General features: G+C 40.1%; 1 protein-coding gene across 2 annotated transcripts in view; it reads right to left on the bottom strand.

Moving 5' to 3' along the window:
* Nucleotides 1-14,894, bottom strand: part of COG6 (component of oligomeric golgi complex 6) — a 57,049-nt gene extending 42,155 nt beyond the window's left edge. The window contains exons 1-4 of one of the 2 annotated variants that reach the window (XM_059835657.1): nt 14,769-14,894; nt 14,007-14,150; nt 13,622-13,693; nt 10,027-10,085 (exon numbers count right to left, since the gene is read on the bottom strand). In XM_059835657.1, the coding sequence (XP_059691640.1) occupies nt 10,027-10,085; nt 13,622-13,693; nt 14,007-14,150; nt 14,769-14,894 (401 nt within the window). Of the gene's footprint in view, nt 1-10,026; nt 10,086-13,621; nt 13,694-14,006; nt 14,151-14,493; nt 14,533-14,768 lie in introns of those variants that run through there. The other variant, XM_059835662.1, reaches the window with a different exon arrangement.
* Nucleotides 14,895-27,014: the final 12,120 nt, after the last annotated feature.

The raw sequence follows: 27,014 nt of genomic DNA, 5'->3' as shown, positions 1-27,014 counted from the left end.
TTCCCCAGTGTCCTATGTCGATGTGTCTGTTTTCCCTTTACATTGACAGTTTTGCAATGCTTAAAATCCAACTGTCTGTCTATTAATTTTGTCTAAGTAAACTCTATAATTGCAAATTCAGGGCCTCCATGAAGCTGAATCCTTCTCAGGAAAGGAACAAGAGTGATGGAGAATAATTTTCGCCAACTAAACAGGCAATGACAGCAGATGTACCCATGAAAAATTACAGTGCTTTCCAAGCAATCTGATGGTAGCTCACTGCAAGTGAGGAAGAACAGGGAAGAAGTCTAAAAAGGGAGGGCTCAAGAGCGCATACACAGCTTGGAAACAAGAAAATGCAGATACAGGAAGAAAGGAAAGGTATTTGGAAGAGAGGAAAGAGATTGAGAAGCATCATGATGCTTTGGCAAGGAGGTGGAGTCAGTTTTCTAGCACAAGGAACGGGGCGTGGGCAAAGAGAGATTTAGGAGAGAATGGAAAGTACCAGAAGACTCTGGGGGCAGAGAGGGGAGACATGTGAGGTGATGGGTCCGAAGGGATTGAAGTTGCCCCAGCTTCTCTTTGAATAACTTAACCTAAATCTCTCATATCGGGGTGAGGACACGCAAGACTACCTTCAAACCTAAACAGACATGGCACTGTTTTCCAGCCCCACTGATATGTTTTTCTGACACAGAAAGTGTGGTAGACCTCAACACAGTGGAAAGAAAATGGAAGAATACCATTTTGAACACATGTAGTAAATTTTCAGCAGGAAGATTAGGCGATAAAATCTGAAGAGAGGAAACCATGGTGTAACTTCAGGTGGAGACAGAGGAAAAAAAACCAAGAGAAGCTGTCTACAAAACATACTCACAAGAGTTAACAGACAGGAGGACACTAACAAGAGAGTATTTTTAATCATGTATTAGGCTTGTGAAAGATTTTCTGATGATAACTACGTCATTCTCACAACACAGGTAAAAGATGGATCAGATCTGTTCTGTAGTAACATATTCCATCGTTACAACAATGCCTGAGCCGTGCTGCTTAGGCTGCATCAGCCATCCCTGCTGATCCCTGCCCTTTACTGCCCTTTCCACTGTGCCAGAACTGCTGTTTATACTATTATGTAGTGAATCAGATCACAGATCAAATCTGGCAGGAAAAAAATGAAAGTTTTTATTTTATTTATTTTTGGGGGGTGGAAGTTATATGTGTTCTCTAATTCAGTTTACCACAGGCCTGTACCAAGGTACTGTGGGGTACCAAGTTCTGTACAGGCACACCCTCTGTACAAAGGGCTGTGCCAGCACAGCAAGCTGCCAGAGGCAAGGGGGCAAAGACTACTTAGTTCACTTGTGCTATGAAGCTGCTCATGAAAACTACACTTCAGAACCCTTCTGGGGTTTAAAAAGAGGTCATTTCAATAGTCAGTTACAACAAATAGTAATAATAAAAAATATTAGGACCCTCCCCTCTCAACCCCCCCAAAAAACCTAGAGGCATATTACATAGCCACTCAAATTGAAAATCAGGCAAGGACACTTAAAATTTATCCCAATGATGGTGCTTTCAACAGCACATTCCTGTTCTGCGCCACTGTGCTGAGGAAATCTAATCCATCAACATCACCAGCACTGGATTTGGCTGAAACAACAGAAAATGTGGTTTAGTGAATTAACTTTATTTAATAGTTGCTCCGAGTCTTTCCTCTTGTGATGGAAATCTCAATTTAATGTAAAAGCACAAAGCTGAAAAGATTTACACTGGATTATACCTCCCTTTAGGGAGGAAGAAGGAAGGTAGGAAAGAGACTGGAGAAGGCAAATGCAAGATCTTTGGTTTCAACTGAAACAAGATCTCTCATATACAGAAGAGCAGATGTTCAGAAACTTTTCTGTTCTTTGAACCTGTGTATCTCCTGAGTGCCTGAACTCTTAAGTGCTCTTAGAGAAGATCTCCATTTACTATTACCTCCTGTTCTTCAGATTTTTTTGAACGTACATTTTCATCAAACTGGGGGCAGGGGGGAATATGATTTTAAGAAGTGCAATATACCAGGCATACGAGGGTTTTTTCAGTTGGCTTTGCAGATTTGTTGGAACTAGGGATACAGACTTTCAAAGAACAAGGACCAGAGTCAGGAACTGTGCAAACAGCATGCTTGTTAGTCCATGCTGGAATTCTGTGCACCCTTCCCTCCTGGGGTTATAAAAATGAACAATGGCAGAAGACCTCACTACTCAACCTCTCTCCTCCTGCAAGTCCTCACTCTGCACAGTCCTCCCTCTATTCTTTTTTTTGCTGCTATAGAGAACAAGGATCAATCAAACATCGTGCTTTAGAGCCATTCCCATCCCTGGCTGTATCTTTGGCTAACACCTGCTGTAACTGCTCACCAACTCACTCTGCACACTCCCAATAATTAACTTTTATAAAACAGAGTCAATTTATTAAACTGTAACCTACTAGCAAGTTAGAAGTTCCACAATGTAAACACAAAATAACAGCCTCAAGGTGGCAGCAATATTTCATCTATCTTTCTCAAGATAGGGATTCGGAAGTGGATAGGGATTCGGAACCTAAGAGCATGCGCCTGAATTTTGATAAAGCTATTTTTTTTCCTCTCTTTAAAAGGACATGGGATTTCAACAAACTACTCAGTTTTAAAACCCAGGTTAGCTACCTCTGCTTATGCTGGCTATGAAAGTTGCTTTGGTCATCAATCCGCATGAGAAAGAGATCCTGTATCCTAGATGATGGATCAGTAACGAAACATGTAAGTGCTATGTATCCTTGACTTCTACCTAGCAGTATACAGTATTAATGAGACCAATACATTTGCATAGATACTTTTTTTTAATATATATATATATATTTCCTCAGACATAACAGATATTTAACTAGAATTCAATCAATCTTACTAAAGCACTGAAATGGGAGTAAATATCACTCGAGTTTGTTATAGTTATTTCACTGCGCTAAGTGCTATGCAAAACACAATGCAGGTAACAACAAAAGGTAGAGTAAGGCAATCTTACATATAACCCATAGCGATGGGTACATGTGCAGACATTTGGACACTTCAAGACCCACTGGCCTTTCTGTAAACATAATCATTTCTAAACTGTGTTCTAAGCAAGCACAGTACAGCAGAGGAAAGGCCACACTGTGCTGTTATCCCAAAGCTTTTTTTTTTTTCTTTTACAAAAGTTATCCCTGCATAAAGGAACAAAACTTACGGATCATGGGAACACGGCACCGATGCAAAGGGGGGAAGTGCCAAGTGCTGGTAGACTTTGGAGCTTGGGCGGGAGACGGTACTCCAACAAAGAGCAATTTCCCCAGTTTTAATCGTTACCAGGGAGACAGAATTCTTTTGCAAGAGAACTCAAAAGGCTGGGAAAACTATGCACTTCATGCACTTTTCCCTTGAACCAAATACAAATGCGCGCTGTTTGTTAGGATTATCACCTAGACAGCTCAAAAAATGAGGTGGAGGAGAAATAGGCTTTTCCAAAGTTTCATTTTATCTTGCCACCAAGTATAGCATAAAAATCTGCTAGCTTCTTTTACCTAGGACGAGTCATAGCAGCATGTTCTGAAATTACTTTCAATTTGTGGCACTGAGGATTCAACACATTTTTAAAGCCTCAAAAAGATGGAGTATCTCTAACTTATAATGAAATAACAACCATCTTTAACACAGATGTATAAATGATTTTCAGCAGCAGCTGGAAAAATTATTCTTCTGTGATGGTTTTTGTGGAAGGCAAATATAAAAGACCATATAACAAAACATCTACACACAAGTAAGTGTTAGGAAGCCATTCTTAAGTACCAAGTGCAAAAATGCATTTGTAAATGCTGAGAACAAATGTTTTTATTCTACATTTTGTCTGTCAAACACATCTTTTATTAAAGGAGAACTGAAATACTCAGAGAAGGTATTCAGTGACCAATTCCATCACAGAATATAATTATGAAAATTTCTCCTTAATTAAAAAATAGGAAGGCACAGAAAATCATCGTGAATTGTCTAACGTTCCCAGGATACAGGAAAATAGCATTAATATTATAGAAGGCTTTAGTGAGACCTCATCTGGGAAACAGACCACAATCCTGATCATCTGTGTTCAAGAACAATGCACTCCCATTAGACCAGAGCTAGCAGGATGATCATGGGAATGGAGAACCTAGTTTATGAGAGGAGATAAAGGAAGCTCTTAAGATAAAGGACAAGATGAGAAAACAGCCAATTTATATCTAAGAATTAGGTTGGAAATTAGGGAAAGGCTTTTATTGGAAAGAACAAGCTTTTGAGGTAAGTGTTCCACGAACAGCAACACGTACAAAATGCAAAAATAATTAACTAGTTATATGTTGAACAGTTGATGGGTTTATGAAAGTCATCATACAAATGACAGCTGGCAGCAGGAGAGTAGACTTAAACTTAGAAGATTTCTCCCATCTGTAATCCCTATCTAAAGACAGCTAGCTAGCCTGCAATGCTGCAGTCCTGCCATATAATACATTCTGCTCTAAAAATAAATAGGTAAAAATCAAAAAGGCTAAATCAAAACTTTAGCAACAGAAAACACTAACTGCACTGAAATGATGTAAACCTTGCCAAACAGATTACTAAACATTAGAATAAAAAAAAGCTTATATGCTGTAAATAAATTCATAGAATTTAATAATTTTCTACTTACATACCGATCAGGCTTCCTGTAAACATCATTGGTATGTATCTACAGAATAGTCTGGATAAGCAATTTTCACATGCAAAACTTCACAGCAATCGTGATATACATACTTACTAAGGAAATCACTGTTTAGCAATGGTTAAGATACAACATATGGTTTCTAACTTGTGAACAGAGATTAAGTTAAAAAGGAGTGTATTTCCAGTAAGTAGATTCTCTCCCATGTTGTAGAGGTGATCTAGTTGATACTGTTGTACCAAACAGACTGATACCTTCAGCATATCTTTTGTATGATCTGATATAAAGACATTTGAAAGGGGACTGCTTAGTCTAGCTTCAAATTTGCCATCACATTGAAAAATGTTGCCAAAGGCATGAAAATAACACACTATTCTCTACATCCACCTGGAATAAGATCAGAACAAATGAGCTTAACCAGCAGCAAAAGGAGAACTAAATCAGATAGTAGGAAAACAATAAAGAACCAAAATCAATTTCCAGGGAAGACCATGGGCACTCTGTTCCTGGGCTCTTCTTCTAAGAGCAGATTAGACAGACCAGGAATGGTATCATGTAACTGATTCTGCACTTCTTATGAACGTTTCTCAACCTGTAAGACCATGCCTCATTTCATACTGATCAAGAGTACTTCATGCCTCAGAGTACATGGTCGCCAGGTAGAAAAGCTGGCAGGAAATAAGGCTTTGCACTTTCTCTGCTAGTCATGGTTAGAATATGACAAATTAGGGGGATTTTTCTTCAGATCCACTTTAGCTGTTTTGATTCCTGTATTATACCCTGTTACCTATGCTTTCCTTCGGTACAAATCAGGAAAGAAAATCATCCTCAGAATTTCAAACCTTCACCCTCCCCCACATTGAATTATAATTCAGTTTAGGCAATCACTGCTTTTTCTCATGAAGCATATTCACAAGAATAAATGTAATTACAAGTTTCAAAAGGTCAAGACATGAAATACAGCTCATCAGTGCAAACCACTAGATCACCACTTTTCTCAGCATACGCTGATGAAAGCAAACCTCTCTAACCTGCTACAAACACTGCTGAACTTCCTGCATAATTTCCAAATTGACATAAAAGGTATTTCTTAAAAAAGAAAAGAAAATTAAAAAGCACCACCAAGAGACAAGCATGATAGATCTGTAGTGTAGCACTACTGAAGCAGCAGATGTTCACTGAGAAACATTTCTCCTAAGACTTTTGACCTTGTATTGAGCTCGGGGGTAACAGTCAAATCATTCACTGAACTCTAACAACTGTGTTGAATTTAAATAAAGAGCAAGTCTGAATGTAATTCAATTAAAATAAATTTAAGTACATACTGCTGCATTCCAAAATGTGTTTGGGAATCAGATTTAACTGTATTTTTAATAAGCGAAACAATCCTAGTACTACAGAAACTGATTTTCCAGAATCAACATAACTAATAAGGATTCTGACATCAAAAAAGACATTTTGCTCTGTTTAAGAACAAAATTAATAGAAACTAGCAAAACAAGACAATGTGTAAAGGTGTTCAAGTGCATAATCTCAGTGAAAGCTCTGAAACTTTAACTTGACTCAAAATTGTCTGTCCAAGCCATTTACATTCCCATTCTTTCATACAGAGTATGATGGTCTTTACTTCCAGAGAACTACTTCTGACTCTCAGCAATTTTCTATTTCTGCAGGCTTATTTTCTGTGATCTCCCTGAGCACATACATACACTCACATAATCACTCTTATTTAATTTTATAAGAATTAATATTGTAACTATTACCTCCTGGTCTCTTTCTTCAATTGTTAGATCCACAACTGCCACGCGTGGCTAACCTCAAAAACAATCTTGCACAATACCTTACCATTAAGTGGCTGGTAGAACTACTATGAATCCAGGCTTTTGGCATTCTGCGTACATTATTTTGGAACTGTTATTTCTCTGGTTTGGGAGCATACTGCACTCCAGGACACTTGTTCCCAATGGAAGGTGAAGTAGTTTAGTATTGCAAAGAAAAAAAGAACTAAACTCAGGTACAACTTGAGAACTGACAAGTCACAGGAAGCTTTTATTAAAATCTCACTTCAAGGAGCAAGATCCTTCTTCTGTCAGCCTATTGGCAATGGCAATAAAGAAATCCCCATTTTTTAAAATGTAGCAGATGTTGTTTGAAAACAAACTAATCTCCTCATTACTATACATAATAAGCCTAACGCAACCTGAAAGCAGTATTAGTGTGCTCAAGTAAATATATAGAAATCTAGTGAAGATACTGAAGTGGATCTTTAAAAATTCACAGAAGTTGTCTAAATTAACTACCTCAGTTTTTATTTATTATCAAAGTTTGTTATGAAATACATTAAAACAAACATTCTATTTAAGACTCTACATGACTGAACAGCAATAAATTAACCTTATGTTATAGAGAGATGGGTTGAATGGTTTGGACTACTTTATTTCACACTACATGGTTCTATTAAGCTGTGCTAAATCTCAATTTTAAGGAGAGAAGAGGAAAAAAGAAAACGCTAGTTCCTATGTTAAGCAGATTCCGTAACTTAAATAATGTGAAGGAAAACTGTTCTGCTTCTAATGTACAGTACAGTTATTTTAACTAGTCTTTACAGACAAAGTACGTTTAGAACAAGCAATCTAATTGACTAAAGAAATGCACCAACTCTGACATATTTCCTTTCAGTTTTAGAACACTGAATCAAATCATAACATTTTCCTCCTATGAGAAAATGGTTGGCTAAAGTAAATCAGATAAATCCTAAGTATAATAGAAGACCTTTTTTTTGACCAATAGCTAGCACAGCATATCATTTACTGCAAATCAAAACAATTTCTGAAGTTGTTTTTTAAAAATGGCTAAAAAACCGTGAGAACAAGACTTAACGTAGTACTCAGTGAGAAGGGGAGAGTCGAAATAACTTTCCTTAAGGACAGTGTAAACAACTGGTTCAGCAAAATGACAGAATGTATTATCTGTGCTATTACAAAATGTTTAGTACTTGTCATTGTGAAAAAGAAGAACGAAACTAACGTGAAAAGGAAGAACATAAATGATTTTATTTTTCAGGGTAATGTTTCAAAACATACCATTACTCAGCACTGATTTAAGAACTTAACTCACAAACACTGTGGTACATAGAACAGAATTTTAATATTTTGATGTTAAATTAAAAAATTACACAGAAAATTCTACTATATTTTGCTATTTGAATACAAACTCCTGTTATCCTAAACTTCAAGAAACATCTACCTAACTCACATCTTCTTGTGAAAAGCCTATCATAAAATAAACAGCTGATAGGACCACAGGGAGTAGAAATAGAAATTTGACGGATGAAATCTGCCCTTCATAATAAGACACATCTTTTTATAGGAAGAACTCTAAAAAATTGATTACACTCAGCAATTACTGCCTTGTTCTAGACTGACTGCTCCTGCTTTACAGTCATTGTTTCAATTGCCTTCTTTTTTAATGGGTCCAGCTTTCATCTCTGCATTTCAATCAGGGTTTTAGGACAACCCTCAGAAGACAGAGAAGCCATGTCCTCCCAGTTTCACCATTTACTCCTTTGTTGGATAAGAAATGTCACCTGTTAAGTTGAAGAAATCAGCAATTTAAGACCTGTATTTTGTCTGACTGCTGGCAGGATTTCAGCTTTTCAAGAAACCCCTAACATTCAGTAGCAGAGGCCTCTTCATGTGCCTGATGTAAACCAAAGCGATGCATCAGAAGAAAGAGTCATTTAATGAGTCAAAAGAAAAGGTGACTCCAATATCCCACACAAGAAAAAAAATAAAATCCTTTTGCTTAACTTTTTTGTAAGTTTAGCCAGGAAAAAAGTTAACTTTGTTAATAAATGGCACTATGATTCTTCCGTAAGCATCATATTGTTTGGCTTCCGCTAGCGGGTACTTCATGTATACTTACAAAATAGCCTTTCAGAAGAAAACTTTTGCCTACGTGCGCACTCTGGGTCACAAAGACCCTTAGAAGGACAGGCTACTTCCTAAACCTTTCTTCCTCCTCACACTAGGGTTCAAGGAATTAACATAAAGTCTTTTAAGTAAACTGTTGTGCGAGTAAGAACTATATTGTAGAAGTATTAATGTACAGTCTGCATAATCTCCTTTAATGGAATTTAAGGCCAACTAGACATACATCATTTGGGATTGGTCTTGGTATCTTCCATTCTGCTTCAAAACAAGGAATCAAAGCAGCTTTCCTTTTCTTCAGACTACAAAAAAGACGACAACTTCTCTGTCCTACTACTTCTTCTATTTAAAATAACAAATTTTCCAAGACTTGACTTCTGCTCACTTACTTAAACTGTGACTTTGCTAAATCCTTCATTTTGTATCAACAAATATTGTATTTTGTGCAGTTATTCTACATTCAACTTTTAAAATAAGTGCAGATTACACTCTGACCTCACATTCAGACTCTCACAGGACATAATCCACTTCCTACTGAAGACCACAACATGAACCTACTGATTTTGAAAGCGCACCCAGAGCTATCCAAAGTCGTAATTTCTACTAGAAACTTATCACTGGCAATAATTATTTCTAATCTCCAGTGAACTGTATGTAATTTTCAGAAGAAAACTCATAAAGCAAGGAGATTCATTCTACACTGACAAAGGCTAAAGCTGTAAAACCAGATGCCCTAGACATAAAAATGATAAAGATTACTTGAATCTGTCATAGGCTATTATCCCTTTCCCATGAATAAAAATACTGAAAAGAGCAAAATACAAATCTTTTCTTCCACAAGACATTGGAGAACCAAGGGGAAAAGTGGTCTGTGTAAGGCTTATTAAACAGCACTTACGGATTTCACAGTTAAAATATGGCAGAGTGGGTTATAAGCCAACCTTCTGTTCCTACATACAGCCCCTGAACAAGAGAGTGATTTCCACTGGATATGAAGCATTGACAACAAGAAGCCTGTGAAACCGGTAAGACACTGAGTAGGTCCCTATCTGTTACAAAACAATGTAACTTACATTATCAAGTGACCTTAGGTAAAACACATCCATATTCCACATGTTGTACCGCTATAAGTGATTCTCTTCCCTAAAAGGTCAATTTTCATGACAACAAGCACTAACGCATGTTCTTACCTCTTTGTGTCGTTTAGTAATAAACTAAGAGTTCATTTTCATTCCAATTGAGCTACAAACACAGATAGTGTTAAAAACAAAGTACAAACATAAAAAACCCCCCAAAGTCACTACTCAAAAATAATAGTAGCAAAATCAGATCTAAAAGAAAATTCCATCAGTACTGTCATGTCTTCATGAAATAAATAGTGTTATACATACTTTTCTGCCTGGAGTTTTGTGGTTTTTACTATCAAGTCCTGAGTTTGCTCCTTTGCTGCCTAGAATACAATTAGAATCATTAAGCATGCGAAAAACACAAACATATCAAATGTATTACACAACCTTTAAAATATGCGATACTTTTGAAGTTTTCTGACTGTAAGCAGTTTAAAGAGCGTACCCTTTGAAACAAAAAGCCTTCTTGAAATAAGTATTCATTAACTCTCCCTATTTTCAAGCATGAAAAAATAAATTAACATCCTTATCCATATATATTTTCATCTTGATATACATTTATATTCACAGTCAATTTTTAATTTATATTTAATACAAAAACATTATTATAAATATTAGAAATAGTTCTGATTATTTTATTTGTCCATCGACTGTAAACTGTTTTCTGTTACAAAATGAAAAATGAAACAAGTTCCTCTGGATGCTAAGCTGCCCAGTACGTGTGAATCCAGCCATTTTAGACAACATGAATACAGCTGTGCTGATCTTAGCAAGTTTAGCTCTACAGTCCAAGCAGCTTACAGGGCTGTAAGCACCAAGTGCAATGCACTTAAGTTCATCACAGCCCTAAATGTTCAGTGGTGACAATGCAAGGGAATCCATGCAGAAACAATTCTGCTATAGACAGCAGCTGCATGACTAAAGGGATTGCTGCAACTGAAGTTAAAAAGTTCTGAAATTTATCGCTCAGCACGAAGATAAAAGACATCCGGAATTGTTGGTTTCCCACTGGACACCACCAGTGATCACTTAGGCAGAAAAATAAGAGATTTAACAAAAAAGAAATCCTTAAATCAAAATGCATTCAGTATGGAATAATATTGCAAGTGAAGAGGTGGAAACAGGTATAAAGATACTCTGTGTGAATAATTTCAAGACTGTAATAGGTCTAAATCACAGTGTCTGCCAAAATCAAGATGCCAGTCTTGAAACCCGTGAGAGGTCTAATGCAAGTATATACATGCACTGATTCATTTCAGCCTTTCTATCTGCCACACTACATTAGTTAAATAGAACAGCAGTCAAGGTACAGGAACACTTTGAAAGGTGAAAGAAGGACTGCAAGCACTCAAGTACAACTTCAGTTATCAGAGGGAGCCTGTGCTGTTCTGTGTATACAGACAGCAGGCACCGCTGAGGTGCCAGTTGCTGAATTTTCTAAAGGAAACTATTATGGACTAGCATGCAAATTTAATAAAAACTCGACAGAATTTACTGCACATTTAGTACTTCCAAAATAATTTAAGATATCTTTAAGCTTTTTATAGCTTACATAAATAATAATAATTATATTTTTAATGTATTTTTATTAATAATTGTATTTTTATTTTCAACTTTTTTTTAATAATACTGATTTTCAATGCTTCAGCCTAACAAAAAAAAAAAAAAAAGACTATTACAACAAAAGACTGGACCTCAACTATTCAGTATGGAAATCTACTAACTCCAGACTTTCCCCCCCCCCCCTTTCCTTCAGAGTTGCAGATTTTAATAAGCCAAAAAGATAGAAGAAGAAATTTGCATCCTTTCCAGTACTTTCTGGATGGAAGTACTAATTGCCAAGAAGAATGCAAACAGTAGGACAGCAGAAAGGAAGGAAAAGCAGCTTTTCTGGATCTAGCTAGATACATCAGAAAGCCAGTTTTTATTTACATGCATTCAAATACATGCTAAATACTGTTATTATTGTATGTATGTAATGTAAGAGCTTACATCTACGCAAAAGAAGGTAACTGGCAGAAAAGAGTCAGACATGCCAGAAAAATCAGAAAGTTGGTATTTGATGTTTCTTGTAGATCCAAAAGAGAAATACTTCTCTCTTTCTCCCCACCTCAGTATACTATTTCAAACTTTCATTATCCTTCAACCCTGCTTTATTCCATTCCAGTACTTGCCTCCTTCTCTCCCTTTCAGCCACTGCATTTATCAAGTCACTGGCCTGAAATCAGATCTCACAGTATCTGGTTATTTGGATTGGATGGTATTATAAACTATGAAACAAAAAAGGTAAAAACTTTTTGGCTTTTCAATATATAGTCCCTTTCATATCTTATATTTGTTCTGCTCTCTTAATACACTGCTCTCTTAGCACACTTTTCTACCTTATATGCTATAGATACACCTCTTTATATCTTCTATTTGCTCTACTTCACCCATTTTTGTTTTCTTATTCAGCTGGAGCACATGCTAGCAAGTCTTCACGTCCTGTTACAGACAAAATACTAGAGTATTTGACAACCGAGTGCTAGTTCATGGGCTTATTAACTTACTTTACATTCATACAGACAAAGAAAACGGGTTGAATTGAAACAAGTTACAAGTTCTACATGGCTCTAGAGGAAACCTCCTGTGGGACACAGAACAAAAATACCTACTGACTTTAACAGAAAAAAAAAAAAAAAAAATCCCTGCAGGGTGGCTCTGCTCTGGGGGAAAAAAAAAAGAAGCCACAGACAATAGTTACAGTTCATGATCTAAAGACAGAAAAGAGCAAAAATCTGCATGGACAGTTGACTTATTTCCACATCTAAGAGTTTAATCAAACAGTTCCTGAACTGCACTAGGGGATATATCCACATTAACAGTGTTCAAAGAGATCTGAGACCTCTGAGGTGCATTACCCATTGCCTTCCAAAATTGAAAATTAAGTACTGCAGTGGGCTACACTGTACTGTCACACTTTTTGGAACAAGTTCATCAAACTACAAGCATTCTTATGGGAATTACATACAATGACTATGAAACCTATTCATCTAAGTAGGGGGACATCTAATGTCCACACACGCACATTAGGAGCGGAAAAAGCAACTGTTTTCACAGGATTTTTTAGTGAAGGATTCTCATTCACTGTAACGTCTGTGCTATACTCAGAACAGATGTGGTTTTGCAGAACACCTACACTTCAGCATCCATAGACCTTTTAAACTCATCACTGTATCAAATATTGAACGTGTACGCTAAAACCAAGCCAGATTTAGTAACACATTATAAAACACAATTTTTTTTCCCCTAGAATATTATGGATTCAGGATTAATATGAAACAGAATTGGTTTTGCTGCGTATCAGCATTTTGAGACAATGTTATGAAACAAAAACAACAGAATAAAGATGGCACACTAGATTTGTCTCCCTCTTTGGATTACAAGATACTTTCTTACGATTATACTTGAGGTATTTATGTGAACACATAACTCAACAGATGTAGTCAATGCAAAAGGCACATAAATTTTTAAACGGAAATACACAAATATAACTAACCCTTTAATCTCACACACATCCAATCTAATAAAACATTTTCTCTCCATTCACATACAAATGGATATCACATTGCCATTCTCAAAATAAGTATATTGCTGCATTCTGAATTGCAATTTGGAAGAAATTAAAATTACTACCTCATTACATTTGCTAAACAAGTAAAAAAGAAATATATTAATATCATAAAGTGACATAACATGCATCCTATGGAAACATCTCAATGTCGCTGTTAATCCTCTAAAATAATTATTTATCCTTTTAAAAGAAAGTAGATGCACCTCAAAAAGAAAAACATACAAAGCACATCTATTTATATATTACCTTCAAACGACTGGACATATCTTCACAGCAGCTGCTCATCGCTTGCACATCTTCATTTATACTCTCAAGCTCCTAAATAAGTTCAAAAAACAGTAACTGTGTTTTACATGAGAAATGCCATGCCTAAGCCCAGCTTCATCCCACCAAAAGGAGACACCCAAGTTACAAGGAACGTAGTTGCTCTAGGCTCCCTGCTAATCAATGGAGAGAATGCACCTCTAAAGAGCAACATCCACTTGGGATTTTTATCTGTTTGAAACATCACCTCTCTCTGTGCAGGTTTTTCATCAAACAAAACAAACGATCCTTTTTTTCTTTTTTTAAACTTTAAATTACATAGCAAGATACCCTTGCAAGATAGCTAGTCACACTGTAAAAATGCTACCTCTTTAACTTGCTTGAATATGTGGACAAATTCTTCATTTATGGCTAAGCTTCGTCGTTCAATGTCTCCACGCAAGTTTCTTCGGGTGCGCAAACTGTTTTCGACAAAAAACGTCGAAAGAGCCTTGAGTGCTTCCAGCATTTCCTAGAAAATAAAAGAGGCCTTAACTTACCACACAGTTACAAAGAAGCAGGTTACATGCTCCGTAACCATCCCAAGTTCATGGTCTTACAAAAAAACCCCCAATTTACTACATGGTTTTAGAGAAAAAACGACCTAAACACACTCCAGATCAGTCGATAAATAACTAAAATAATTGCTGAGTCTTTCTTCTTCTCATATGCTATAACACACAAGTTTGTCTACTATTTTAGAACAGCTTTAATCAGTAAGATCACATTCGGTTAAAGCATGACCCATCCGTAGCTATAAAACATTTGCATCAGAAAAAGCCTGAGACGTGCCCTCCGAGCTCAGCAATACAAACCTCCCTGCGATTTGAAGGGATCGAACAGGTACGTGGCATGTCACTGGAGAAGCAAAAATGAATTTTATTTTCAATTAACGCTGCAAACGTCAGGTTGCGACTCCGCAGCGGAACTGAGGGTATGACAGGGCTCGCTTCCCAATTTCGGAGCCTATCAGGGCTCGCAGCCCCTGACGGCTCATCCGGCCGATGCCCCGCAGAGCGCTCCCCGCCGGGCAGGCCCCGGCCCCCAGGCCCGGCCCCCGCCTCGCCCCCTCAGCCGCCGCCCGCCCCACCTTGTCGTTGTCCAGACGAGTCTCCAGGATCTTGTTGAGCTTGCGGGACAGGGGGTTGCTGCCAGGGGCAGCCGGGAGCCCCGGGGCGGGCGCTGCGAGCGGCGGCGGCGCAGCGGTGTCGGCCATGGCTGCGGCCCCAGCCGGCCGCTCGCACCCGGCGCGGCGGCAAAGGACCGGCTCCGGCGGAAACGCGCTCCCGAGGCTTTGGTTCCGGCCCGGCCCCGGGCGCAGGCCGGCTGCGGCGGGTCGCGGGACCTGGGCGTTTGGTCCCGGGTACAGGTGGCGCTCAGCGGAATAGATAAAAGATTTTTGGTTGATGCTAAGAAAGAGGGTTCACTTCCTGAGGTCGCATAGCCGTATTTATTTCACGAAAGAAACGCTTTAGTTATAGGCATAACTAAAAAGGAAAAATAAATGGACTCTCTATCGTATAAGCTAATAGCAATGACAGTAGAAGTGTGTCAAAACGAGGAGGGTGTCTTGTTTCAGCTGTGCCTTTACTGACACTGAGGTTTTACCCCCGAGCTCTCCTTGCGGCTCCAGAGCAGCAGAGCCTTCTCTCCACCGCAGACGTGGAGACGTGGCTTTGCGAGCTGGGGCCGCGGTGGGATCCGTGGCCTCCGCCACGGCAGCAGTGGGCTTCGCTGCCCCGGACAGCCTGGACAGGGACCTGTGCTGGTGCCACTTTAGTGGTATGGGCCAAACACCCGCAGGAGCCCGGCTGTGCGCCCCGCTCTCCCGCTGCAGCCGTGGCATGTCCCATCTCAAGCACGGAGGTGCGATGAGGGGATTCCTGTGAGCTTTTCCAAAGGACAAAAAGCAGGTAGGTACACTGATGAAGGTAAGATGCCGTGGAAAGAAGATGGCTATATACAGCACACAGCTGTTGTTTAAGAAGACAAGGGTCCCACCGTGGGATTAGCTCTGAAAGCAATAGTGCCCTGCATGTGCATTTGGAAGTCTCTTCCCATTTGTCTGATGGTGTGTGGATCAAAAAGCAAAGACTCAGGCAGTAGCTCTGGGGACTTGACATTGCTCTTCCGTAGGCTCTTCCTGAAAACAACTTCAAGCAAATGGAGTAGCCTTTGCCTTTATGACCACGGTGGAGCTCTGAACTTGTGAATGTTTTCATTCACTTACTTTTTTTCTTTTAGTTTGAGTCATTTATCTCAAGAAAAAATTATATGACCAGAGCCCCAGTCCTGAAATGTTAGCATGATGGGGACAGTGATAGGATATTTTTCTATTTAGTTTTTAATTTTTGTTTGCTTCCTCACATGGATCCTCTACCTAAAAAGCCAGCTTTTCTAAACAGCCTGTGTAGTGCCTTGTTTCTACTCTAGCATGCTAGTCAGCAAGCAGGTTTTAAAGTATTTTCAGATACCTTGTTTCTCTTCTTAGTTTCTGTTCCTCCACCCTATTTCACTGATGTTATCTCCTGCTAGATGCCCTTTACTTCTGACAGATTCCAGGAGCCAGGATCTCCCTTCTCCATGTCAGAAGAGATAAAACAGCATGCAGTCATCACAAATATGAGCAATTAGTATTTAAGTGTGTCAAGAAAATCCTGTTACTAGAAACATGCCCTCCTAACCATAAATTGGATGTTGTTAGCAGTTTGAACAATGCTTCAAATGCTGTTAACCTGTCAGATGAGTTGACAGAGCGAAGGCACACCTTGAAGTCAGAAAGACTCGAACGTCTAAACCACAAGTGTCGGATAAGTCAAGACCATTGCCAAGTCTCATCCAGCAAGTTATACCACAAACATACAAGGAGCCACAAAGATTTTCCTCTATCAGTTGGTGCATGCATTTTCTTTTGAAGCACCCAGTTCTGCTTTCAGATGCTTCATGATGGGTGTGCATTTTTTCAAGAATGTGTTTCATGAGCCAGAATGCTTCTAGCTAACGTAACACATTGGGTTGGCAGCAACCGATAGGATTTTGAAACAGCATGTGTTTATCTGTGCATGTGTTCTCCTGGGAAAATGAGAAGAAGAAATTGAGGGAGCACTTTTAATTTCCCACAGCTGAAAGAATTATTTGTATGAGGACACCAGGGCTTATCTTTTGTTCTTCTTTTAGGAATATTAGATGCAGCTACAAAAAAAATCCTCTTTTTCCGATATGGATAATATTTGCAGGCTAGATTTTTCCTCAGAACAGATTTTTCTAAACAAAAATGCAAATGTGATAGTGCAATGAGATCGCCATCTAAAACTGAGCTGATGTGCCATGGCTTGTATGTGTCATGAAGGTGGGTTTGAGATGGCATTCTTACCACTTTGCTTCTCCACGAGCAAACGTTGTCCTATTAAGTCAACGGGATGTACATTGTGGGATAAAATGATTGGGAGTTGTGATCTGTAACTGCCAGAAGGGACTTTGATTTCAGATATCAGTTTCTGTGTATCAATGGAAGACAATTTCTGTAGTGTGTGTAATTTACTCAAGCCATAAGTTCCCTTACCAAAGCTAGATATGGCAGCAGAACTACAGGTGTCAGCAAAGAAATGTCTGGTACATGGTGTTTGCTGTTGATTTTCTTGTCTCAATTCCTTATCATGTTGGTTTTTGTTTTGGGGGTTTTTTTTCCCCCAGGAATAGACAGCAAAATAACTGTTATCACCATGCAACTGGTGAAAGTGTTCACAAAACACTCAGTTGGGGCACTACAGACAGGACCACAGTTTAGCCTGCAGAACAAGGAGTGTGTGGAATGCCACCAGCTGTCTATGTAGCCCGAGCTAATAATGCCGTTGTACTTTCAAACGCTTGGAGGTACATGTACTTTTTGAAGGCAAAGACAAAATGGTTGGTAGTAGTCACCTGAATCTGTTCCTCAAAAGGCTAAGTAAGAATAAAAGTCCAGTGGATGAATAGGTTGACTGGGGTCAAAGACATGACTGGAGCTGGTATTTCCCTACCCTGTGGCAAAAGAGGAGTGATAAAGCAGGACGTAAAGGAAATGTTTTCTTAAATATAGAGAAGGAGGAATAGCCCTTGCTATGGGTGTTGTCATAGGCAAATGACGGTGAGAAAGCATGATTTTTGTGATGAAGGAAGAAGAAAATGTAAAAATACATTGAAAGAATAATAATGGAAGAGATAGAGGGAGGGAAGGAAGGAGGGAGGGAGGGAGGAAGCACAGGCTAATGCAGAGCTTGCCTTAGTATGATGCACAGAAGACATAGGAACAGGAAAGATTATGACGTGAAGTCAGGGAGGTGAAAGGTCATACAAAAATTGCCCTTAATTAGTTGTATTTTCTTACAGTAATAGATAAAAAGAATTTGACAATGCCACTGTTACATACAGTTTACAGGCCCTGATGGTTTCAGATGCATCTTCAGTGAAGAGGAGCATCTGCAGGAAGCTGACTATAGTAACTTGCTGCTCAGCTATGCCATCGCCATGAAAGTGATAACAGCCCCTATAGAAGGTCAAGTGAGTGGAACTCAGCTATGCCAGGCTCTCCACTGCATACAACATACCCCAAAAGAAATCCATCACTTGTGCCTTATGTTCTTCACTAGTTCTCTGCCATCAAATTATTCATCAGCTTTCTCCAGCATTTTGATGTCATTTTGTGCTGTGGTTGGGCTAGAAAATCCAGCTGATAGGAAAATGTTCTGTGTCTTTAAGTCAATTAGAGTTGGATTTTTTGATGGTTTATTTTCCGAGAGGTTAATATTGTAGATACTTTTCACCAGACCAAATCAGCCCATTCCTTGAGCTAACAATTTTTCAAAAGCTCAGACAGTGTTGACCCCATTCTGCAAATTAAGGTATGACTCCATGAGTGATTTGGCCAAAGGTCACCCTGACAGCAACCTGTAGTCATGTAGTGAAACATGTCTGTGTCCCTTGAAGCTTCAGAAGAATACACAGTTCTGAAGTTTTAGGTTAGCTCATGCTATCTCACTTGAGGATTTATTGTCATGCCTCACAGTCAGCAGTAGTGGCTGTAATATATGTGATGCTGAATCAGCCACCTGGTGAGGAGCTGTAAAACTCCTGTTTGTTATAACTCACTGAAAAGATAACACTAGCAGTACAGTATGCACTTTAATGCATACCAAACCCATGAAATCTTCCTGTTCATCTCCTGCTAAAAAAAACCCAAACCATTGATTTCAAGGGAAGTACTGTGTCAGCAAAACTAATAGGGTTTGGTCTAAATATATTTGGCTCTAGAACTCTACAGAATACAGGACCTCTCTAAGGAAGTGGTCATATAAACTACGTGGCCACATCCCCGGCAAGGTCAATAGCATTGGTCATGGCACTGCCACTCACTGCAGCGAGGGCCCCAATTTCACCTGTAAAAAAAGAAACAAATGGCTTAGATGGTGGAGCCAGGAGAACTAATATCTGCTTGTGGCTGACTAACTGCATCACCTTAGTGACACTATGTCTCTGTGGTTGAGGTATAAAGCTTATCTTCCTTTGCATATGCTCATTAGTATGCCGATGAGATCTGTAATTAGGAGATTATTGTTATCATTATAATAACAATATAGCAACAAAGAGGAATATTTTTGCCAAAAAATAGAAGTAAGACATGAGTAACACATGATATAATGCTAATTGTGTATGCCAGACCTGCTACTCTTTCTCTTCAAGCAATGACTGCCTATGTCCTGCTGGCAAAAATTCCCTGGAATGTCTTCTGTTTTACAGATGAAATAAAAGTAGCCCAAACTACTGAACAAAATTACAACTATTCACATCAGGCAAAGAAACAGCACCCTTCACTATGTCCTGATCCCAGCTGAGGTCAGTCTCTAGCAAAGAAAATTCAGAGAATGATACCTAAATTACTGGGCAGTGCCTTCACATCAGCCGATCAACACAAGGCCATCTATGGAATCATGACGTGGCCACGATATGGATCATGAGAAGCCAAAGGCAGATCTAATAAATCATGGGAATGATGGCATTAGAAAAAATGCCTTTTGAGTAAGTACATCAGCAGCACAAGTTTTAACACAAACTGTAACTGCTGCAAACTTGGCAGAGTTCCCTTTTTCGACAGCTCTTCCAACTGCTGTATTTTAATCCAGGCCTGTGGGTCAAATGCCCATGTCTTACAGATCTCAGTCAAATCTATTAGGTTTTTTCTTTCCTTGACTTTTCTGGCATGTTTCCTCTGAATAGACTGTTCGTTACAATCCCTTAATGGAAATCCAGACCACTGCCTTAAGCCCCCACAGGTAGTGATGAGCCATAACTCTTCAGCACTGAAATGCTTGCATGGCTTAGGCAATTCTTATTATCCCCAGAACCCAACCATTATGGTCTCTTTGTGTTGACAGTTCAAGTCACTGAAGACGTGAAAAATGCAGCATATATTGCTGTAATTCAGGATTCATATAGGATTCCAAGATACTATTACTCTGCTTGGCAGGACAAGAGATGCATAAATATAGTCACAGTAATAAAATGTATAATGAAATGCATTTTTGCAGCCTTTTCCATTTCATTTTCTCTATTGCGTTGATTGGCTGGTCTCTCTTTCAAACTCTATTTGTCTTTTCCAAAGCTCCTTTTAAACTCCTGTTGTATAACTTTTGACCTCTTGCCCTTTTTGCATCTACACACACACACTTCTGCCACGCAGGCAAGGTAGAATGACTGGCTTCTCTCAGCTTCAGCCGATTTCTTTACCATAGTCACTATTCAAAGTACAGTCCTTAGCATTAATAACTGCTATACTGGATCTGGTAGCTGTTCCTTGGGATGTAGCTGCATAAGATGATAGATTTCTCACCTTGCTAACCCAGCAAATCCTGCACAAATGTTTGTATTGGCACAGGAGGGACAAAAGTATACAGCCAGGGACACCTGGGGGATAGGACTTCCCTTTTAAATGGCGGCTAACGATTTTGTCAGGCAAAAGTGAATCTGGAACTATGAGGGAACAAGGAACTCTTGAGGGGACGAGCAGTGGTGTGGCACGGGGGCAAAAGTGGGGCAACTTCACCACAAAAGCCATTGTCTTGTGAAACTTCACCTTAGGGATAGTGCTAGTGCAAGTAACATAAAAATATTGACAATCCTGGCAATTTTCATAGCAGCGTTACAACATCAACCTAATTTTACAGGGACGGGTGTCCTAAACAGGTTTCCTTTGTGCTCATAACAATTCAGTTAAAGTGAATTTAATGGAACTTTATTGCTATAGCAGGAAAAATAAAAGTTTCCAAAATGCCAGAAGTCACACTCTGACATCTGTCAGGAGGGAAGCAAAAGAACTTCTCAGCAACTCCAGTGTGGAGTTACCTGGTATATTTGGATTTGATTCCCTCTGTAAAGTTGACTCAGAAGTGTCCTCTGGGCTTGCCTCAACCATTCATCTTTGTGTGTCAGCTCATGCAGCCCTTCCAAAGCCTTGGCGAGATGCCATCACCCTCAGAGATGCTGGAGAGCTGCAGTGGATAAAAATAACTTATTACTTAACAGCTGACACTGGTCACAGTCACTGCAGATGAGTTGCAAACAATTTCTCTGCAAAGATGTGCTCACCTCCAGAAGAAATATGTTTAAGCCTACAGTTTCTTGCTAAAATTGTCTGCCATCCCTTTCTGGTGGTCATTTCTGCCTTCATGGCATTATTACAGGGCTGACATCCCCATGACTGATGCACTGGAAGCCAATAATTATGTTCCTGGGGGATGGCAAAGGCTGTACGAAGCAACCTTGTTCCTAAACTTCGGCATCTCTGGTGCGTATTTATCCAGTTGCAATCTGAAATAGTGAGGCTGGAATGACTGGGCAGCTCTGCCAAGAATGGGCAGGGTGGTTTGACCTAGCCTGTCCCGGGCCCCGACGGGTGGCTGCAGGACAGCAGGCAGGAGCTCGGTGACAGGGCTGCCTGCTTTGAAATGCAGAGGGAAGACAGCTCAGCCTTGCCGTGCTGGGTGATGCGGCTGTCAGATGGCTGCATGGTACTGATGATGCTCTGTGATTACATCGGAAGGAAAATACGTTGTGCATTTTGCTGCTCAGACGAGGGTTTTGCCAACGAAGGAGTTCTGTGTCAGCATCTACTGTAGGTTGGTTCGGCTGGTGTACAGCACGGCGTCAACAGCTTTGTGAAGCACTCACATTCCCTGGCAGAAGCTCAAGGAGCATTTCCAGCAACCTCCAATTACAGTATTAATTACAAGAGACTATCAAGTTTCCCAGAATAGGCCCCAAGCTTCCTTTTGCATGCAAACTAGCAAGGACTTTCTTGTCCATGCAGGTAGAGTTCTCTTCAGAATACCATGAGCCACACATCATGCACCACTGTCAACTTCCCTTAAACAATGACACCTTAAAACATTGTTGTGCATGCAAAGCACATGCCTTTCAAAAAGCAAATCTTATGTTGAGTGAACTACCAATTTGGAGGTTTTGAAAGGATATTTTAATGTTAATTTTGATGGTTAGTGGCTTCTTTCTACTTCTGTCCCATACATGGCTTTTTATGTGGTAAAGTCCTGAGCCCTAATAATATAGGCACAGTAACACCTTAAAGAGAAGTATCAGGTGCCCTAACCAGATTGCAGATTGCAGTGCTAACCAGCAGAAATTAGCAGACTGTCTTCAAGCAATATTTGTGTCTCACTGCAGAAAGCTTATGGCAAGAAATGCCCGTGCTGGCGTGGAGCTAGGCTTTCCTTTCACTGGTCAAAAAGCAGACTATTTTGCTGCTTTACTAGTGGTGTGATTGCTGAACTACTGCTGATACAGGGAGCTCTGAATATTAAGTGGCCTGAATCTCTTCTCACTCTCTTCAACTTGGATACCTGAAGACTTGAAGACAAAATTAAGTACTTAAGGTGGGATACATCTCACCAGTCTTCTACCATCTAAAAGTTAGGAGTGAAGTCTGTTATCTAACCATCCAGGCCTCCTGCCTATTAGAGGAGTGAAAGAAAGGCACTTTCAGAAGGCAATTAATCCTAAGATTCCTACCTAGTCCTCTCCACTGGCTGCATAGAAAACTTGTATGATGGACCATTGACTAGACATTTAAATTTTTTTACCCCTATTGGTCTGACTGTGGCTTTTGACTTCTCTGCAAATAATACTAAGAGTGTGCCCCAGCTTCAGTGCTACAGAAATGAAATACTGTGTTTGAATGCTGGTGTAAGCCCAGCCTCTCCTTATACTCATGGGGAAGGGGGTAAAAAACCCAGGATCTTTGATTTTACAATTAAATAAATAAAATGTCTTATTTTCACAGTAAAATGATCCACTTGGTGCCTGTAGGCATGTGACATATCATTCGTATGCATATCATTTTGGGTGACATATCATGGACTTACCAGTTGCAAAGATAGAACTGCCCAAGGGCTAGTTTAATTTTTGCACCTGAATCAGAAATAAACTTTCAGATTTTCATTCATAAATCATTGGTGCAGTCTAGTTCATACCTGCTTCTTCTGCTTCCTCTTTTCCTGGGTCTCCTTTCTTTATTCATTTTGTCGCCTCCTCTCCATCTTCCCATGCAAATCCATCTCTTGGAGTTACGCGTTTCACTCTATCAAAGATATGCCTACTTGGGATGCATTACTCACCTTCTCAGATAGCAATATTAATCCAATTTTCTTTTAACATGATGAGATTTGGTCACAATTTCTATCATCAGTAGCGGAGATATTATGCCAGCACACCACCACAGGGATATTGGCTTGTGTCTGATTCATGGAAATGAATAGTTCTTTTACTAGAGACTTGAGTGTGAGTAGTAATATGTGTGTTGAGCTCCATTCTCCAAAGTGTCAGGCACTGGCTTGAAGATGTGCTGAAGTGCTTGGTGATTCATGACCAGAGTTTCTGTATTTTAAAAGGCTGAGCCAAAGTTCCTTTCTTTTTTCAGTCCCTGAAGTTAACAGAAGCACTCACAGATGAGTATTGCAGCATAAATTAACTTCAGCTGAAGAAACAAGACAGTTGTGAAGAAAGGGGAAAGACAACTCTCACTGCATCAATCAGAGAGGAAGGACGCATTGCCTTCCTGAAATTGGAGGAAGTGAATAAGAATTAATTCCCTGCTTATCACTGCCTCAGCCCCATTCTGCCTCATTTTCCTCCAGATGGTTAATGGCCCAAGCGATGGGCAGTTCTTTAATATGCACAGCTACCACAGAGTCCTCTCTTCTCAAACGTGAAAGTGTCTTAGCAAGTATCTAGCTTCTCTAAGGACAGCTTATGGTGTATATTTGAGTGAAGGGTGTTTTTTTTTTTAAAGAGTCCTCAGTTTAATGGGTAATTTCCCTTGAAAATGGTAAACTGCAAATTAAATGGCAAAAAGCAATTAATTATTAAAATGATAATATCCTTGTAAAGGTTAAGAGGTAATATAAATGAAGTTCCTGTGAGCACATTAATGGAATTACTATCTTCCCCCTTACAAGTGGCAACTGTAACGACCTTGCTAATTAGCTTTTTCATCGGGAAAAGGAATATTGAAATATGTAGTTATATTGCAGAAGCACAATCTATGACTAGGTTATTTTGCTACAACATAATATAAAAAGAACCCTTTTATATGCAGTTAAGAGCTCTTTCCAGAGCATGCTGCTTTTGGTGGAAACAGGAAACGGTGCGGGGGTTTTGTTTTGTTTTTGGGTTTTTTTGTGTTTTTTTGTTTTTTTGTGGGTTTTTTGTAATGGTTGGACTTGATGATCTTACAAGTCTTTTCCGACCTTAGTGATTCTGTGAATGACATAAGAAGAACAACTTGTAAATTGGAAGGATAACACGGGCCAAAGCCAGAGATTAATACAGACACACAGACCAAGATACACCCCTCTTCAGCTTGCTGCAGCTTCCCTGTGAGCACAAGGCATGGCCGGAACATGATACAACCCACTGTGACTGAATAGGTGCCTATCGCTCCTCACGCACAGTGCAGGGCAGGTAGCCTGGGCTTTACAGTCCAGTCCAGGTCTCAGGTACTCCCTGTGCAGTATTTTTAATATGTGGAGGTATAGGTATATGTGTATAATACATAAATACATACCCATGTAGGTATATGAATGCTATACATGTACTGGATTTCCTATTGACAAGCCTTTTAGAGAGCTTTAAAAAAATAGCTTGGTCTGCCCCCACTGAGAACATGTTTCGGACCAGAGAGTGGGTACTGTTTGGGTTTCAGCTGACAAGAGTTGGCATTACAATTTTTCCATGAATGAATCAGTGCGAGATTTCAGAGGTTCCAGCTTCACGGAGTGCCTGAGATCTGTACGAACCTCAGGGTACGATGGGGAGGAAATGAGCTTCCACTTGCAAAATGAATTGGCCTTTGTCCCCAACAAGAGGATTTTCAGCTTCCCTTTCTAAAAAACCCAGAAATTATTAGCCTTATCCTTGGGAATGTGATCTAATATGTGACCTAGATGCAAATGATTGCTAGAGCTCAGGGGGAGAGGCAGCTCAGGTCCAGTTCTGCGGCAAAGGGCTGGGGGAGGAATATGACGCTGCCTTGCATCCCGTTCACAGATACACACCGTTTACGCAAACTGTGCCCCTAAAGTCACCGTTGCATGTTCTGCAAACGCACCTCAGGAACCTCGAGACAGGGGCGCAGGGCAGTTATGGATCACACAAATTCTGCGGAGAAGAGAAACAAGCTCTGCTCTCTGCCCCCACTTCTCACGCACACGCCCTTCTCCGTCTGCAGCCCGCATCAAACGCTTCAGGGGGGCAAGGAGAAAACCCGTGCCGTTTCCACAGGGCCCCGGGAGGTGGGAAGCCCCGCTGTGCTTGCAGCCCGGCCCGTCCTGCCTTCCCGCTCCCCCGCTCCGGCCGCCCAGCGAGTGTCACTCTCGAGCAGCGCAGAGCTCCGCTCCCGCCTCTGCCGCGCCCAGCGCACCGCCGGCCCGCCGCCGCTGCCGTAGCCTGGGGACGGGCGCGCCTCTGGCCCTGGTCTGAAAACGTGACCCTCTGCCGAAAGCCGACCCCTAACTGAGGCTTTAAATTAAAGAGAGAAACCTTCTCACTCTTGCATGCGTCGTTAAACGATCTCATTTCTCCGAACGCGCACGCCACCGAGTGCAAGAAAACGCCGTGGCGAGACATTCCCCGCGTCTTTCTTCAACAGCATCTAGGGAAGACAGGCAGATATTCCCCTGGTAAATAAGATGCCACGATTAAATTATTTATATTGGGTCTATACGTGCCGAAAACAGGCTGCCAGTAGATGAGCATTTCTTACTGGGAAATCACTTGTTCATCATCCAGACGTTCCTTATTTTTCTAAATCTGCTTGGGAACAGTGGAAATGTAGAATTGAAATCATCCACAAGTTTTTCCTGAGTTTGTGCAGGACTAAGCCAATTCCCTGCCGAAGGAGGACGGGTCTGGGACCTGTCATCCCAGAGCTCTGTCACCTTGGCAGTGTTTGTGAAGGCAGAGCAGGCATTCTTCCCCGTAGCCACAGGCCTGGTGCAGCATAAACCTCTCCTGCCTCTCCTACAGCCACCAGGCTTGTCAGCAACAGGACACAAAAGAGATAATCTGTAGTTTCATTTGCTGTAGCTACTATTTTAGAGCCTTGCAAAATGCAGACCACCTGGTTGCTTTTATATAATAGATGATAAGTAATAACTTTATGAAGATGAAACAACATAAGGAGGGTTTACGACAAATAATAAAGGGTGCTTCCCTTTTTTGTTTTGCATATTATTTGTACGTGCGTCCAGAGATTAAAAGACTGATGTTAGCAACAACAGCGTTACATCCAGTAAGACAACTGTCCTTCAGAAATGTCTTAAGTTCTGTTCATGAACTGCCAGTAATAGGATTTATAAAATCTACCACCATAAAAACCACCATAAAAATAAGTACTAATCACAATATAGTATTGGAATGGGAAGTTTTTAGGCCAGGGTTCAAGTTTAGATGTGACAGCCCAAAATCTCTGGAGTCTAGTTCCCCCCACAGTAGAAAACATGCCATGAGTTTGTCTTGGAAGAGACACCATATGGATGTATTAGGATCTAGTGACTTGAATTTGTTTTCTTACCTTCCTCTGAGAAATTTGCAGGTGTTAGACTTGGGGTTCTCTTTTTCTGCCTCTTTAGTTGATGGATTTTTCCAGCTGCTGTGGATTGGACATAATTTCAGGCAAATATATTAATGATCAGATGATTTCCCTAACTGTACTTGTCTGTTTGGTTTTTAGTGACTGTATTTGAATAATTGGGTTGACTTTCTGTTGCTCCCAGTACATAGCCTCAAGTCT

The sequence above is a fragment of the Gavia stellata genome, chromosome 1, assembly GCF_030936135.1.
Source record: "Gavia stellata isolate bGavSte3 chromosome 1, bGavSte3.hap2, whole genome shotgun sequence".
Taxonomy (NCBI): Eukaryota; Metazoa; Chordata; class Aves; order Gaviiformes; family Gaviidae; genus Gavia; species Gavia stellata.
The sequence above is the reverse complement of the archived record's forward strand: the minus strand, read 5'-3'. Positions and strand labels throughout refer to the sequence as shown.